We start from the raw sequence: 17,417 nt of genomic DNA on the forward strand, positions 1-17,417 counted from the left end.
CAATTTGTCTACAGAAAAGATGTTACCCTTCAAATTCAACTGTTTTTTTTGACCCAAATAATTTTTAAGATGACTGGACACTTGGAGCCCTGGCTTCCAGCCATGTCTTACCTCCACTGTGCAATTATTTTCCATACAAGTATGGCAGAGATGGTCTTATTAGGGTGTTCATAGAAAAACCAAAATCTATCAGTCAAAAGATCAAAATCAGAATTTTTAATTGGCAACTAAAAACTGGTCCTTACAGTTCTGGTGAGCGAACTACCAACAAGCTCTAGAGCTCTAGAGAACTTCCCTTGCAACGGGCCATGAAGCAAGACAGGCAGCACATCAGCTTGGAGACATCAGCTGGGTGGAGTTTCATGTCTCTGTCAAATGACTAGGTCTGAGATTCCTGCACACCTGTAATACTCTTGCCAGTGGCCTGTCTGATTTTATCCAGCATTCACAGAACAGGAAAAAAATCCAGAACAAAGTCCAGTTCTACCAAATCCTGTGAAAGAATCATTCCATTTAAAGCAAAGGAGAAGCAGACAAATCGTAACAATATAAAGAATTTTATTTTCATTTCTTCTTTTGCCATGTAAAGTTTCATTATTACACTCACAGCTTTGTACCAAAGTGAGAGAAAAAAACCATGATCCATCTGTGCACATGTTCTACACAGTTTAAATTATTAAATATTCAATCAAGTTGTTTTATTCCACTTCCATTCTTTAAAAAGACCGTTTAACATTACAGCAAAATGAAATCTGAGAAGCTGGCAGGCGCATATAACAGAATATATATACCTACACAGTTTGCTCTTTGAGGATTAATTATTGTACAAACAGTAGCTGAAACCATTTCCTTATCCTTCCTCACATATTCTACACATCTGGACAACTTAGACTGCTTGATTTTTAGTACCATACAAGCCTGAAAACCAAGATTCACCTGTACCTGTGTTTTAATTCAACTTAAGGGAAAAGTATTTTCCCAACAAAAACATTTCCCCTGCCATTTATTGCAAGTTTGCAGTTATCATTTACCTTGATCCAGCATGACTGTACTGTCTGAAAGTGTGCATTAAGAACTGCACTACTTCAAACACACCACACAGCCAAGTTCCTGCTATTTTGCAGATGCAAATTTATGTGCTGATAATATGTTTAAAGTCTGTAATTCACACATAAGTGACACAAGGTAAGCAGAAGCCTGGATATTGAATGCATCTTTGTACCAAGAGATGCAAGAAGTTTTCCCTCCATCCCCTTCCATGTACAGAAGCAGCAGGTTTAGGCCAGAGTGTTTTGCACTGCCAGATAGCTATTATTTTTCTCTGAAATTTGAAGGAGAAAGGAGAAACTAATATAGACCAATCCCAAAAGGCCCCTAAAGGGCTGCCATATGTAGTCAGCCACACAGCAAGTCCAGAACTTCTTTTTTAACATTTGATTAATAAAAAATTCACAGCCAATCACAAAATAAATCCTCACTCTAACACTCACAACTTTTTACTTGCATGAAAAACAAACCAAAACCAAAAACAAATAGTCCTGAAACTGCCTTCAGATGTGCAGTACATCTTCTCATGCAAATATTACTGTGTTAAATGTCACACAGCCCACCTTCCCAAGGTTTTTACATTCTTCAACTAGAGGTATATCAGGAGTCAAGACCCCAAGTTGCAAGACCAGAGAGAATCTCATTAATGAAAACATAAGTTTGGCATCTCTCTTCTGCAATTGCCTCCAGAAGAAGTAAATGGCCAATAGTGAAATCTGCACCAAATTCCAGATGAACAAATAGGAAACCTCTCCACGGAACTCCCTGGAACTCCAGAGAAGCCCAGGGATATCCAAAGCTGTGCAACTTTATAACAAATCCTTTTAAGACACCCTCATGACAAAGCAATACAGCATTTTCCTCTGAACCCCTGAGGGTTTTTAAAATTGCTTCTGATTTACGAAGCAAAATTTTGCAGCTCTGTTATTTTCCCACCTCTTACCCATTTTAGGATTCTTACAATGTATCTGAAATGACCTACAAAATAGCAAAAGACACCACTGCTAAAACTGGACTTCGGTAGCCCAGACTTTTCAGGAGGATTGTTTTCAAGACAGCTAAGGAAATATCATGGACCACACAAAAAGAAAGATTGCTTCCACCAACTAGAAAAGATAAACCCAACAAGCAAATGGGAATGCAAATAAAGTGTAATAACTGTGTTTGTTGCAACATCTACCGAGAAAGATCTTTATATGGTCCTGAAAACAGCTGAAAGAATGTACAGAATCACAAGGGAGAAGTAACAAAATCTACTCTCACACACGTTTTTCAGAATGTCACTATTGCCCCACAGGCTTGTCCTTGGGACACACCTCCACACCTTCACTTGCAGCACAGTCCATGAAGGACAGCTTAAGCTGCCCATCCTGTTTATGCCACACTTACATGCTCCCTCTTTGTGGTTCAAAAAACTCCCAGAACTCCTGAGTATCGACACCTTAGGAAATGGTTTAAGTATTATGCAGTCTTCTGCTTTTAGGTCATGAAAAAAAACCAAACAAATGCCCTCAGACTTCAGAGCATTACACCCTCCACTATAAAACATCTACACCGCTTAAAGACTTCCCCAAACTTGACTCTTTTTTGAATTGCTTCATCCACAGCCCACAGAAAGATTAAAAAAGCCCAACACCAAAACCACAAACACACATTCCCCGAAAACCAAAACAAGAATACCCTCAGAACAGCCTGAGGTCTGAGCCACATATTGGGGCTTTTTGCTATCCACAAACAGCTTAATAAAAAGTAAACAAACAAAATCAATCACCACAAAAGCACCGGAACCTCAGAGATTCCCCTGTCTTTAAAGCAGGATGCTACTGCATCTCATTCATATTTTACTCCTATCTCACAAAAAGTATACATCAGCGTCAGAGCAATTCTGCTTGTCTGCTAAGATAAAACAACACCAGTGTGCTCCAGAGAAGGCTCTGAAGTTCCTTGATTTAATGGCAGTGGAACATCCATAGGCTTTCCTGAACCATTCACTTTCTTGGCCTAAAAAGGCTTCTTCACAGTCAAAGAATGAGGCTATAAAACTTATTTGGTCTATGGTTGACAAGTCTGAAAATGGTTGTGAAAAAGATACCCAGTAAAAACAGTGCACTCAGGTTTTTTTGAAAAGCGCTGGATTCATGTATAAGCAGCTCAGTTTGCTGTCTTCACCTCCTCTTACAGCTTAGGAAAACCTCTGCTTATTTTATCCTGAGCAGCAAGTCAAGCAAAAGTGAACACAAAGCTCCCTGCTAGATTAGTCTGAATGTTAAGAGGGTTCTTTGCTAAGTTAGTGTCATTAGGGGAGACGGGATGGCAAGTGCCAGAAGGGCATTTCACTGAACTTCACCAGGTGAAGTGACCCTGCTCAAGGGGACACCTGCAGGGGAACCCTGACAAGTTCAGTCTTCCCTTCTGCACTGGCCTCTCTGTGGTACTTTCTGTGCATTAGGAGAATATGCATTTCATATCCTCAGCTTCTGCTTGAGAACTTTAGACTTTAAAATCCTCCTCCATTCTTACCAGTTGAGTTTTTGTGAACTTCATATAGCCCAAGCCAATTAAGCCAGTTCACAACAGAAACGAAACACATAAAATGGATGCACTCAGACACACAGTGCCTTTGCATTTCTCTTGGTTTGCTATGCCATGAGGATATGGGACTGCAAAGCTCAGTTACTAAGATTCCATAAAATCAGCAATCCAATTATGGTGTTTCATCAATACAGTAGTGGTGGTTACACTGTGCTTTAACTAAAAGAAAACCAAACACCACTTCTTCCCCATACATTATAGCCTATACTGAAAAAGACTAAGATTGCAAAGCACATCAGTAGAGACACTGTTCTGGCTGTTTTGCTGCTACTGGCATCTCTCTCAAGAAATAACCACTTTCCTCAATAATAAACAAAATACCTCAAAAGGTATGGTATCTATCACTGTATATATATATTGTGCCAGTTTCAGCAATTTTTACATAAGGAATAAAAAATAAGTTACAATTAACACTAAAAAATTAATTTATTCCAGTCTCCATAAAATAACTTTTATTTTTATGAAGAAAGTAAAAATGTACACTGGATATTCAGGTTACATTGTTAGAATTTGTGATATTCTGGTTTGCAGAATTTTATTAAAATTGCCTAAAAAACTGGATACAACAAAACCTGACATTTCTTAGACCCATAATAGGCTTCAAGCTGAGTTTGCAAACAGCAGTACCTATTGTAATCTAAGTTTTCAACACCCCTTTGGACTTCCCAAGGACTCTGCTTCTTAAAAAAACAAATAAAACCACCTGAAAAAAAAGACAACAAAAAACAAGGCAGACAAGAGGAAGGAATATTCTTGTCCACCAGTGAATTAAAAACTTGCAAGAACTTGGGCTAAGTCTTAATTACCAGCCTTATTTCTACAGAGTGCAACACAACCTGCAGTCTCCGTAGCAATGCATTTTAGCCCCACTCAGCTTTTAGATTCCAAGTGGGAAATGAAAGACAAAAGACTGGAGTTAGAAACTGAGGTTATTTGGAATAATTCTGACGTACAAAATTACTTCCCAATGTGGGAGGTGAAAAGCTTCATGAGTCAATCCTGCTGTCATCCTCAGCATGTCTTTCAATGTGCCCTACAGCATCCTAGAGAAGAACCAGAGAAGTCAATTAAAAAAATCATTATGATCATCACAAAAAAAACCCACAAAAAACTTTGCAAAAGATTCTAGAAGCTTCAGTGAAAGTGACATTCTAGATATTATACATTTGTTCGGCTTAAAGCTTCTAAAAAGATAAATATTATCATTGTCAAGCTGTTAAATTGCATATAGAAAGTGTTTCACATACCACATCATTAAAAGCAAATAAAAACCAGTTTCCTTTTTGATTAGAAGAGCAAATTAAATAAACACATCATACCCAAGGTCAGCACTTAAAGAGATTAAGGATTCTACTGTTCATTAATTCTTGAAGAAACCTCCATCCTTCCCATATTTTGGAAAGCATTCAAAGGAAGGCAATTTATATGGCCAAGGACTAAATTGTAGATTTTACCAGTTAGTCTATAAGTAACAGCCCTCCTTACACCCATCCCCCAATCCTTTCCACATCACTTAATCCAACTCTTATGCCTTCTTCATTTTTTTCCCCTTTTGTGCTAACTTTCATCCAGAAGTTTATGCACTAATTTAAAGACTGGTTTTGCTAACAACCTCATGTGAAAAATAAACAACAATGAAAGGGATAACAATGGATAAAAATCAAAAGGATAAAAACCTGTTTTCAAGGCAGATGTTTGTGCATCTTATAAAGACATTTCTCCTTCAAAAACCTCCTAATATCTTGAGTAGATTTTCTTTAATATTTTAAGAATCCTACCATTTCCATGTAATATTTTAGGATCATACTGTTTTAAATTGACCATATGTTAAATTTTCATGGCTGCACTGTTTATCTGCCACGGGCTGAACTGAAGCCTGTTAGCCTTGGATGACTGTAACCACACACAGTTAAGCCTGCCAAGGCTAAAAAAATTTAACCCTCTTTAAGAGAAATAGGATCAAGTCCCACAATGGTGGTGATATAAAGTATTTTATATTACCAAATACAACCATGTAATTTCAACCACACACCTGCTTGGAACCTTTCCTGGAAGTAAAGAAAGCATCACAGTTCTTCCAACGACATTTCAGGGTCTGAAAATTTGGATTGGTATGGTCAGTTAACAGATGTTGTTTCAGGTGGTCCACAACTCCAAAGATCAGCGAACATCCGTGCCACTGGGAGAAAAAACAACACACCGGAATAAGCCAAGGAAATACAATTTTTCCTGATGCTTTTCTTCCTGCAATTTCACAATATTCTTCCAAGACTGTAAGCACACCTGCCAACACCTGTAAGTTTTTTATCGTATTCAATTTCCATTTTCCATGTTCTCTATTCCTTTAATTACAGCTTTACAGAAATTTTTCATGCCTTTAGCCAAGCCAAGACCATCAGCAGGAATGGCAGGAGAGGAATTAAGCCTTTACAAAATTTAAGCTTACCTGTGACAATGTCATTTGGAATTTAATTAAACTTATTTAGCACAGTAAATCAGCTTTGCTATGTCACTCAGCGAAAGTTTTTGGTAGACAACAAAAAATGAAACTAGTGATATATACCTTAAAAGTACATACACATTTTAAAAATATAACGAATTATGAAAAAGCTAAGGTCAAGCTACCCAAGACTAAGTGACCAGAGACCACCCCCAGAAAATTCAATAACAAAGGCTAAAAACAATTTGCTACTTACCCAGCATCGATAATTTTGCATCAGATTAAGCCTCACAGCTCTAACACTGCCATCATAGCATCCGGTGTAGATCTGTAAAAGAAACATTTATGGATAAACAAGCTGGGAATACAAGAAAAAAAAAGGAAGTAAATTTTTAAGGGGACTTCAGTGGAGGTAAAAAAAATGAAATATCAGCATGTAAGGCTTCTACATTTAAAAAATAGGTATAACCAAATTCTTTCAGTATTTGCATTCATAATTCACAAAAACCTACAAATGAATAAGAAATGCTTCCGTAACCTTTATTGTTGCTAGTGTTGTGTGTGTAACAGTTCAGGAAAGTTTAAATTATGGTACTATCTACTAAAGTTAAAAAATATGTAGGTGTAAATGTCAAGTTGAATGTATTTCCAGGACTTAACCAGTTATATGTATTTCAATACATAGGATTTTATATGTATATCAAAATAGGATGGAGAGGAAGGGTGTGGAAGAACATCAGAATTTCAGAAAGACTGATTCAGATCCTTGCACTCATCACTAAACTTCTCATCTGAACCCTTCTTTGATTTGAGAATGCCCACAACAGATCACTGCAGGCACAGCACATGCCTCAGGTTGGATTAACACGAGATGTGATGCTTGGGCAGAATGTATTCCAATTAGTAGGTGATCTGTTCCTTTGGACTTAACTTTTCTCTTATTACAGATCACTACTATACCTTTCATTTTACAGTCTCAAAGGAACTTTGCAAACAAATTCCTAGACATGCAGACAAGGAAATGTTTTTAAAGGCTATTTTAAGAAATATTTATCCAGAAGTGCTTCTGAAATTTATCTTGCAGGGCAGATGCTTTAAGAAACCTGTACACCTGAATCAATTGCACACCTTTGTTTATGTTCTGTCAAAGGTTGCTAGAGGTTTGGCTGTGGGTGAAGTTTTTCTCCAGCATCTGAGTGATTCTCTTGAGTAAAAGTCAAACAGGATTGACACTTGAAAAAGCAGAAATATTTTACTATTTCTAGTGTATTCACTGTAATCATAACTGCAAAAAGAACTAATTGTTTTAGGACTACAGTAAGCTGAACAGTGATTTTTTCTCCAGACAATAATATTACATAAGTATGAAGCTGTTACAGCCACTTGATTTTTTGACTCAGAACAACTTGGAAATGCAGCCAAACAGCAGGCTGATTTCTTTATCTGAAGAAATTAAATTGTTTTGTATGTACCTCTGGCAATTACAACCTTCTCTTAAAGAACAGTGAAAAGAAGGGAGTTACCATGCTCTTATGGATGGTCATACACATGATCATATCTGTGTGGCCTCCATAGACTTGCAAGCGGTCGTGTGACTGGAAAGAAACAGAAACAGACATTTAATATCATGACATTTTTAAGAGCCATCTCTCACAGACTTGTAAAGCATAATACTTCTAAGAGCAGTTTCCTTGGTAGCAAGTATACTGCTATGGTAGATTCCAAACTTTATAGCCACCTTGAAAGCTCACTTTTGCTTACATTGCCTCTGGGAGTCTTTTTGTCCAGCTAAGCACTTGCTCTCTCAGCAGACAAAGCTAACATTTTCCCACTTTTCTGAGCTGCCATTGTCTTGGAATAACCCAGGTTCTAAAAAAATGCTTTAGGTTATATTCTTTAAAACCCATGTATTTTGACTGGTGGGACAACTATATATCCTGAACAACAGGAAAAAGAGAGATGGCCTAGAGACCAGAAAAGTACAAAGATTACTTCTATTTGACTTCAAAATCACTAATTAACACATTATAAATGTCATTAGTAACCACCTATTTTCTTACCTGTAGTTCATAAACACGAACAAATTTATCCAGACATGCTGTCACCATGACTTTCCCAAGAATGTTCACAACTGTTACTGCATGGTTATGGCCCTTATAGATCCGTACCAGCTCTCCAGTCTGCATCAAAAAAAAGCAAAGGTAAATAGGTGTTTGGTTTAGTTTTTCTTAAGCAAAAGAACAAAATGGTTTTACCTACCCCATACAGGGTAGCTAGCTTCAATGGTCACTACTTAAAAATGGAAACATCCTTTATTAGACTTCCATCCCTTGTGAAGGCACTTATAGATTATGATCAAATACTATTTATTCTTTTGTTTGCCCATCCTAACACAGAGCCATTCCAGTACAACAGAAATGCATGGGTCCGTGTAAAGTTCTCTTTCTTTTCTTCTGCTTCTGAACATGAGCCACCAGTGTGCCCAGGTGGCCAAAAAATCAATGGTATCCTGGCCTGTGCCAGGAACAGTGTGGCCAGGAGGACAAGGGAAGTGATTCTTCCCCTGTACTTGGCACTGGTGAGGCCAGTTTTGGGCCCCTCAGATCAGGAAGGACATTGAGGTGCTGGAGTGAGTCCAAAGAAGGGAAAGAAGCTGTAGAAGGGTCTAGAGCACAAGTGTAATGAGAAGCAGCTGAAGGAGTTGGGGTTATTTAACCTGGAGAGGAAAAGGCTCAGGGGGACCCCATCACTCTCTACAACTCCCTGAAAGGCGCATGTAGCCAGAGAAGGGTGGGCCCCTTTTCCCATGCAACCAGCAACAGCACAAGAGGAAATGGCCTCAGGCTGCACCAGGGGAGGTTGGACACTAGGAAGAAATTCTTCACAGAAAGAGTGATTAGACTTTGGAATGGGCCCTGGGAGGTGCTGGAGTCACTGTCCCTGGAAGCATTTAGGGAAAGATTGGATGCTGACAATGCCATGGTCTAGCTGATAAGGTGGTGTTTGGTCACAGGTTGGACTATATGATCTCAGGTCTTTTCCACCCTAATTGATTCTGTTTCCATCATCAGTTACATATCCCTACCCATTCTGAAACTTGTACCATGCTATTAGTATTAGCAGTATTTATGTAACCACAAGGATCAGTTAGCGAATTCAGCTAAATACACAGAAATACACTCTTTTTTATGTCAACTAAAATTTCCATCTGATAAGTTTCTTAATCTAACTTACTGCATAGCTACATGAAAGCCTCTGCTAGAACTAAGGGAAGATGGTGTAAAAGAGGGAGAGAATGTTAAGCCAGAGACAAAGCATTCATGATGCTTTTGAACCATCTAGCTTGGAACAGTGTTCCTCAAGTTCTTCCAGTAATAAAGAAACTTCCTTCCCACCAGAATATCTCACATGGCTTCTCTCTGAACCTTTGCCATATTATCAGCCTGTTTGTAGCTGTATTTGCAAAAGCAAGATGCCCAGATAAAAAGGCATTGCCTATCATATGACAAGAGTCAGCCGGTTTATGTAGCCTCTTCATGCCTCCAGAATTACCTATAGTGCATAGTCACATTCACCAATCACAAGACTTCCTTTTCCAGGAGCAATCTGCCCCACCAGTCAGTCAAATATTCTGGAAATACTGACTTTATAGCATAGGAATTCAGTGCCTTAGTAGCAAAAGTCATTCCATCTTTCTATATGAGACTTACATGAATGTTGTGGGCATGGACAGACTGATCACTGGAGCCACTGAATACCAGATCATTCACAACCTTACAAAAAAAAAAAGTGTTATATTCTGTAACAGATATGGTAATGGGCAAGCAAAATATCAAGACACTGCTCAGTCTGAAGTTGTACTGTAACATTTCCTAAATTTGAGAGTCTTAAAATCAATCAAGAGTATGAAGGAAAAAGCATGCACTGAATTCTTCACATAAGAGCTAGAAGATGTATTACAATGATTTTTGACATTTCACAACTGACATAAGAAGCTGTTAACTTGAAGCCCAACAGGCTAACTCATCCTACATATGGATTATTCTCACTGGCAGCTCAGAAGCAAATCAGGGACCAAGCAAAGTGAATGCAGAAAGCTGCTCTGCACAGTAAAGCCCAATGTCTCCTGGATATTTTGGACATGTTGCATACTTATATGCTGCTCATGTCAGAAAAATGATGCTTCTAACACCTAACAAGTGACAAGACAAGACAAAACAGCCTCAAGTTGCACCAGGGAAAGTTCAGAATGGGTATTAGGAAAAGTATCTTCACTGAAAGGATGATCAAGCATTGGAACAGGCTGCCCAAGGAAGTGATGGAATCACTATTTCTGAAGTGCTCAAAATACAGATATAGATGTGGCAGCTGGGACATGAGATATGGCAGGCAAACAGAGACAATTTCCCTATCAAATTGCTCAGTTTTTATAATTTAAAATAGAGATTTCCTCTATTTCCTATCACAATCTGCTCATCATTTTAAGCATTCTTTGTCCAAAATGCACTTTCAGAGACACTTGCCTTCATGCAGAGAATAGTCTTGCTGTGACCTTCCAGGGTTCTGAGAAGCAGCCCGTTCCGCGCGTCTCGCACGCTGATGGTGCAGTCATAAGAGCCCACTACCAGCAACTTGCGTGCTCCTTCCTGAGCGGTGGCTAAACAGCTCACTGCTCTAGGGCCATGGCATTCAAAGGTATCAACCTGTTTATTATTCTGGCGCGGAAAGAAAGAAATGGTATTTAAGAATTAAAATTTTGCTATGACACTGACAGACCATTGAGTCCTTTTTGTGTTGTGCTTGTGCATCTGATTTCAGTTTAGTAACACACAAAACAGCAGCAGTAAGAATTGCATCTCAACAATGAAGCTCCAAATCAAAGAAATAATTCCTTATGTTATGTAGATCAGGAGGAACCTTAAGGAAAAACATAACAATACACCACCTAAAAGAAAGGTAAACAAAGAGACAGGTAGATAGGACAGCTTCACTCACAGACAAAATAAACACCCAAAAGGGGCCAACAGTGACCATTTATACCAAAAGGCGTTCATTACAAACACATTTACTACTGTAGATAAAGAATGGAAAGAAACAGCATCACAACAGGCTTTCAGATGCCAATAGTGAAATAAACTAACCTTTATGTTGAAAGTAACCACAGTGCCATTTGCAAGACCTGCATAAAGGATCCGCCATCTACTGTGTAAACAGAGCACTCGATCTTCCAATTTAAACTGTTCCATGCATTCTTTGGTCTAGAAATGGAAAGAAGTACTTAAAGATTTTCATTAACTGAAAACAATTCAAGGAAAAAAGCCCGAAATTAATGTTTTTCACTTTTTAAACCAACAGAACTGGAAAAAAATATCTGAGAGTCTGGTGTCACATGGCAGTTTGACCCTCATTTTAATCAGGACCATCTCTAAGGCTTGACTGTAGTTCAGCAACCAGTAATAACCTTAAATACTCTGTTCTAGTCACAACCTTTAATGTGTATAGAAATTTAGACTACTGGCTGTGTATATATATATATATATATGTATGAAAATGATCTGTTACATGGTTGAGGATTCCCCATTAAGTTTCCCACAGTGAACTTCAGGGCTTAAAACCTCTGGCAGTTTGACCCCTGAAGCAGATACTTTCTTTCTAGTCCTTCAAGTCAGAAGTTGGGCAAGTCTTTTTATGATTTAGGCTCAAATATCCAGCTTCAGGAAGCCTCAGTCTGCTCTTTCATATGCCCTCAGCGTAACAGGTACCTGTTCTCTATATGGCTGCTCTAAAGATAGAGCAGAGAGCAGTGCCTTCCATAAGCAATGAAGTTAAAAATACAGGAAGACAAGTAAGATTCATGGCCAAACAGCTATCCTGCACTTTGGTGCTCTCAACATTTGGGATTATGCCATGCTGTTCTGGCAAAAAGTCTACTGAGAAGTTAGTCAAAAGATTAGGGTAGTAAATCAGTTAATGGTTTGCTGTTTTGTTTGTGAGATTGTTTTTTCTTTCCCTGGTCTACACTAAAGAGGTATGAAGTGGTGTTTGTGTCCAGATCATATGGGTTTAAAAGGCTTTTAAATTTATATTTGTAAAGAAACACTTGCATAAAATGCAGCACATGTAAATCAACACAGATTTGAGTACCTTGATATTGTAACAGTTGATAGTGTGGTCACTTGAGCCAGTGTAGAGTGTAGCATTCTTCCCATTCGTCTGAGTGACCAGAAGGCAGTTCACTTTTGAAGTATGTCCTTCAAAGATGGCCACACACTTCCTGCTCTAAAAAGGAAAGCATAGAGTCTGTCAGCATAAAGGCCCATAATACCTTTAGGGATATGCACCTAACAGAACAGGGTAGGACAACTAAAAAAAAAAATCAGGATACATGGGGCAATCTAGCTCCCCTCGTCCCTGTCATAGGGAGAAGGGGTTGGGGAAGTGAGAAGAGAGATTTGAAGAAAAAAATAGTATAGAATAAATTAGGGACTTGAAAAAGCATCTGCTTCCTTTACTACACAGTAAGGCATTACAAAAGACAATCTTGTGATTGCAATTAATGTAACACTACTCCCACAACCTTACTTACAACGAGATTGTAGGCACAAACTGTTTTGTCTGCTGAGCAGGTATACAACAAATTCCCAAAAATCTGAATAGCATTCACTGCAGCCACATGTCCCTCAAAGGTTCCCTCAGTAGGTTCTTCATCCTCACCTGGCTCTGAAGACACTTCTGTAAGACAGAGACATGTGTACTTTTGACTATGAGAACACAGTCAAAAAAACACACTGCTGTGGTTTGTACTGTCAACCAGCAGAACTATTTCATGGGCTCAGCACCTTTAGGTCAAATTTCATGGTGGATTCCAGTGGGACTGTGAATGTGACAGAGGGCAACAAAGTGCTAAGAAGACCGTCATATGACTAAGTCCAGAACTATCTTTAAAATAAAAAAGAGATTGTATTATTATTTGTCCTAGAGCTCTACAGAGATTGTGGAGCAATAGTGTTCATGTGGGAGGGGCAGGGGGATGTGGAGGAGTCAAGGCACAAAGCATTCAATGTAAGATGATGTGAATATGTGTCACTTCAGTTTTGAGTGCAACCTTTTATCTTCAGGGCAAAATTCCCTTATGGAAGCAGGTTGATCAAGACTAAACTCAAAGTCCTGCAAGATACTACATACAAAACATCAGAGGGAAAGCTTAAAAGACATACCTGAGGAGTTCTTTGATCCTCTTAGGGATGATATGGAAGTCTGTGTCTCAGCCATACTGTTAGACAAAAAGAAACAGTAGCAAGATTGCACTTAGCACGTTAGTCTTTAGAAAAAATACTGTGGTAAGTGATACCCCAAAACACAAGACTCTGCACTTAGTGGAAAATATGCTGTGACAGGTAAGCTCTAAACTAGGCAGTCCTGTTCTTGCATTAAGAGAAATTAGTAGGTAACAAGACACATTCACTTGTTGACCAAAAAAACAAAGTCAGTTTTTATTTTCCCTTTTATTTCACTCCTGAAAACACTAATGTAACACTTTCTGAATTAAAAAAAAAAAAAAAATTAAAAAGGCCTCTTATGAATACTATATAATATTAATAATATTACTTTTCAGGTCTACAATAATCTCACCTTTTCCCATTATTCCTATAATTTGTGCCAATCTCACTGGTGGAGCTCACTTCATCATAACCAGAGCAAGATGCCTCTTGGACTGCTTGATCCACAGAGTTGCATGAATCCCTCTTTGACGGACTGTCTGGTTTCTCATTTCCTGACTCTGATGAACCAACATCAACCACCTCACACTGAGGTGCTGAAACTTCCACTACTTCCAGAGAAGCATCACTGTCATCCTCATCTTTGTTTCTTGCTGCTTCAGCAGTAACTCCACCCTCCTCTCTTGGAGGAGTAGATGTAGTAACTTTTTCTCCTTTAGGACCCTTTCCACCCTTGACTTTCCGGACAGGCTTGAAGTCCATCATATCCTGCTCTGTATCGCTGTTCTCTGGCACATGGGCTGCCCTCAGAGTTTTCTTCTTCCTTAACTTTCTCCTCCTTCTATTCCCTTTCTCTGGGGATGGAGCTGCAGCCATTGTCAAGTGTTGCTCAGATGGTTCAGCTGACAATTTGGGGGTTTTATCCATTGGCATTTCTAGAAGGACTGAATGCTTTGAAAGAGAAGTGCTACACTGATCCAGTAAAAATCTTTCAGCAACTGTATCATTTGCTTCTCTCTTGCTGGAAACAGACATTGAATGAGGAGAAGAATTCCCAGGAAGTCCAGACTGTCCCTTGTCTGTAGAAGACTTGTGGACATCTTGATTAGCATGTTGGAAACAAGTTGCCAGCTCTGCTAGGGATATGGTTGCAGTGATAACTGGATACATTGAAGTCTTCTGGTTGGTCTCTTCTAAAGAAAACAGCCTAGTGTTACATTCAATCAGTACAGCAGTAGCTATTTATACAAAATGTCCCTCCCTGTATTTTCTGTTTACACTTAATTGTGCAGGTAAAGTACATAGTCCTACATGTTGAAAACTACGTGCATATGTAGGTCTGCTATTTCAGTCAGCTATCCGGCCTTTAAAAACATAACTGGGGAATAAAATGTTTATCCATGTACATAGAAATAAAGGAATGGGGCACATCAATCAAGCTGCTGGCTGGCTATATCCTTTTAAGTTCTGACAGGCATTGGTGAATCCTACATTGTTGACTTAAGATGCTACCACCCCTCTCTGTGTGCCCCCTTACCAGCTGTCACGACTGCTGTAGAAATTATATTAATCAATGCATGCTAAGTACGACTCAGCTGTTCAGTGACTGTTTGAAAATCTTGTGCTTAACCCATATGAATTATTACAGCTATTATATCCAGTTATTTCTACTAAGTTATTTTACCAAGTTATTTGGACCTAATTCAAAGTAGATAGTTATGCACAACCCACTCTGCAGTACTGTTAATTTATCCTGGGAATAGCAGCACTGTAAGCCATGAGGGTAGGCTTTATTTAGTTAGTTTAGTTAGCTCATCTGTGGTGGACTATGCAATGGGGTCAATACACTCTCTGTGATTTAATTGTGACTGAATTAATATGAACAAAATGATCCAGCCTGTCAGCTGAGACAGACTAAGGGCAGCATCTCGCAGCTGTTTCCCACACCCTAAAATTCCCCAGTTACGCTTGCAATAACTACAATGCAGAACAGGATGTTTCAAGTTCACTGCATTTCTGGGGTGGGATCACACAATGCAAATGGGAAGTTGGAACACTTCCCTCTTCCAGCCTCTCAGAAGCCAGCAAATTAAACCTACACTAATGCTTGGCCAAAAGCACATTACACATCACAGGACAAATTTGATGCTTTGGAATTGCGCATCCAATTAGAAACAGCTAAAATGAGAACATCTCTCACCCACACCTTCACCAGACGGGGGATTCCAAGATAAAACTAGAACTTGCTGACAGCATAGGATACATTGCATTTAAAGACAATCAATGGAAAGAAGTTTTTCCCTGGACATGTAACTGTCATGCACAACTGCAAAACCTGATAGAAAAACCTCTGTATGGAAGAAATTAATAATAAGATGAAGTTTGAATGAGTTACTGTGTTGAATTATACTGGGAAGAAAGCACACAAACCCTTAAATTCTGAATACACCTCTAATATCATGTGCCACTCATTTCCCACTGGAAAGGGGAAGGAAGTAACTTGCTCACTTTTCACAGGAAAAATTTAGCAACCAGCCACTTCAACTGAAATTTCTAAACTTGAAAGTTATTAATTATCAGCACTTGGAGTGCTGCGGGGATTAGAAAAAGAAGTAGGAAATCACCATGACAATGTAAGAAAAACAGAATCACTCAGTTCCACAGGCAGGACACACTGCTGGCATTTAGGGGAAATCAAATGCAATCAGCTCCCTAAAAGCAAGGCTGGGCTAACCTCAATGGGAAGCTGACAAGCTAAACATTTAACTCCAAAAAATATACCGCCTGCCCCAGAATGAATTTCTGTTCCTCAAATTACAGAATGTACCTGAAGGCAAATGCTTATTTCCCAAAAAATTACTAAATTTATCTGAAGACAAACTCATTTTAAATGTAGCACATACAGAAGTTCATCAATACCAAAGCTATGGTAACTTGACAAATGAACACAAAAAGAATATTCTTGCTTTTAATACATTAAAATTAAGTTTGTAGGAAACGGAAAAATAATGTGATTACGAGCTTTCCAAAGTAATTATTTAAGTAACAAATGTAGCTATACACTGAAGGTTCATCTCCATAAGAAAAAAATAAAAAAAACACCTCTTCAATTTCTCTGTTGTGAAGATTTAAGATTCTGCAAGCAAGACACTTCATGCCACTGCAGCTAGTGATCACTAAATCTTTCCTTAGAGCTGGAAAACTCAGAATAAAAATGACTCCAATACAAATAAAAATTTCCCTGATGTTTAAGCATAACAGTATGGCATGTGCCAATAAAAACAGGAAAGCAGAGGAAAGGTAGTGGCTTCCTAAAAGTTGAGTCTTAACAATGCAAACAAAAGAGCTAATTTTTCTCCTGCCCCAAGTTCACTTTTCTGAATACCCCCAGAGCTTCACATTCCTTGTCAAATCCTCCAAAAAGAGATGAAGCAAACTCCTCAATACTAGATTAATGTACCATAACAGAATGGAATACAGGAAATAAAATGGTGACTAAAAAATAGCACAACCCATCACTTATATGCAATTCTACATCTGAAGCAAACAGAAAAAAAGGTTAAAAAGATCAATTTCTTGTAATAAAGAAGTCTAAGCTTCAATTCAGCCAACACTCATCTTGTGCTTGAGAAAAAAAAATGCTTATAAAGGTAGAACATGACTTTTTCCAATAGTATTTTGCATTTCAGTTGGAGGGGAAAAGGTTGTGTTGCCTATCTACAATGAAAATCAATCTTACGAATGTTTTTCTCAAATTATCCAAGTTAAAGGTTTGGGTGAGTGACATTGTTATGGCAGACAAACAGCTGTCATTAGAGTCACCCTGCTTGACTTTACAGGCTCTTAGGAAAGTAAGGGATGATTAAGCTTTTAATCTTCAGTTTTTACCTTCAGTCCCAGTATCAAGTTGCAGAGGAAACTACCAATAGCATTTAACCTTTGATCACAGACTACAGCACATATGTTTATGGGGTTTAAACTATCTAAATAAGGAGTTAGCTACTTTAGCTGCACTCATTAAGATCTCACTTTGTTGAAGCAGGAGCTCTCCCATTAGTTGCTCAATTAATTTAGGAGAAAAAAGTAAACCCCTATCTTCATTGCTAGTCCTCCTATGC

At 38.5% G+C, this 17,417-nt stretch overlaps 1 protein-coding gene across 5 annotated transcripts in view; it reads right to left on the reverse strand.

The window, feature by feature from the left end:
- Nucleotides 1-541: 541 nt before the first annotated feature.
- The window catches only part of ZNF106 (zinc finger protein 106), a 40,388-nt gene continuing 23,512 nt past the window's right edge, over nt 542-17,417 (reverse strand). For 4 of the 5 annotated variants that reach the window (XM_066188120.1, XM_066188115.1, XM_066188117.1 and 1 more), the window contains exons 11-22: nt 13,712-14,492; nt 13,297-13,352; nt 12,666-12,811; nt 12,224-12,358; nt 11,221-11,337; nt 10,603-10,794; nt 9,790-9,852; nt 8,140-8,259; nt 7,603-7,674; nt 6,336-6,407; nt 5,672-5,818; nt 542-4,682 (exon numbers count right to left, since the gene is read on the reverse strand). In XM_066188120.1, the coding sequence (XP_066044217.1) occupies nt 4,626-4,682; nt 5,672-5,818; nt 6,336-6,407; nt 7,603-7,674; nt 8,140-8,259; nt 9,790-9,852; nt 10,603-10,794; nt 11,221-11,337; nt 12,224-12,358; nt 12,666-12,811; nt 13,297-13,352; nt 13,712-14,492 (1,958 nt within the window). In that variant the 3' untranslated portion in view covers nt 542-4,625. The remainder of the gene's footprint in view (nt 4,683-5,671; nt 5,819-6,335; nt 6,408-7,602; nt 7,675-8,139; nt 8,260-9,789; nt 9,853-10,602; nt 10,795-11,220; nt 11,338-12,223; nt 12,359-12,665; nt 12,812-13,296; nt 13,353-13,711; nt 14,493-17,417) is intronic. The other variant, XM_066188118.1, reaches the window with a different exon arrangement.

This window comes from Chamaea fasciata, unplaced genomic scaffold, assembly GCF_029207755.1.
Source record: "Chamaea fasciata isolate MVZ Bird 193981 ecotype frontalis unplaced genomic scaffold, bChaFas1.0.hap1 SCAF_7, whole genome shotgun sequence".
NCBI lineage: Eukaryota > Metazoa > Chordata > Aves > Passeriformes > Sylviidae > Chamaea > Chamaea fasciata.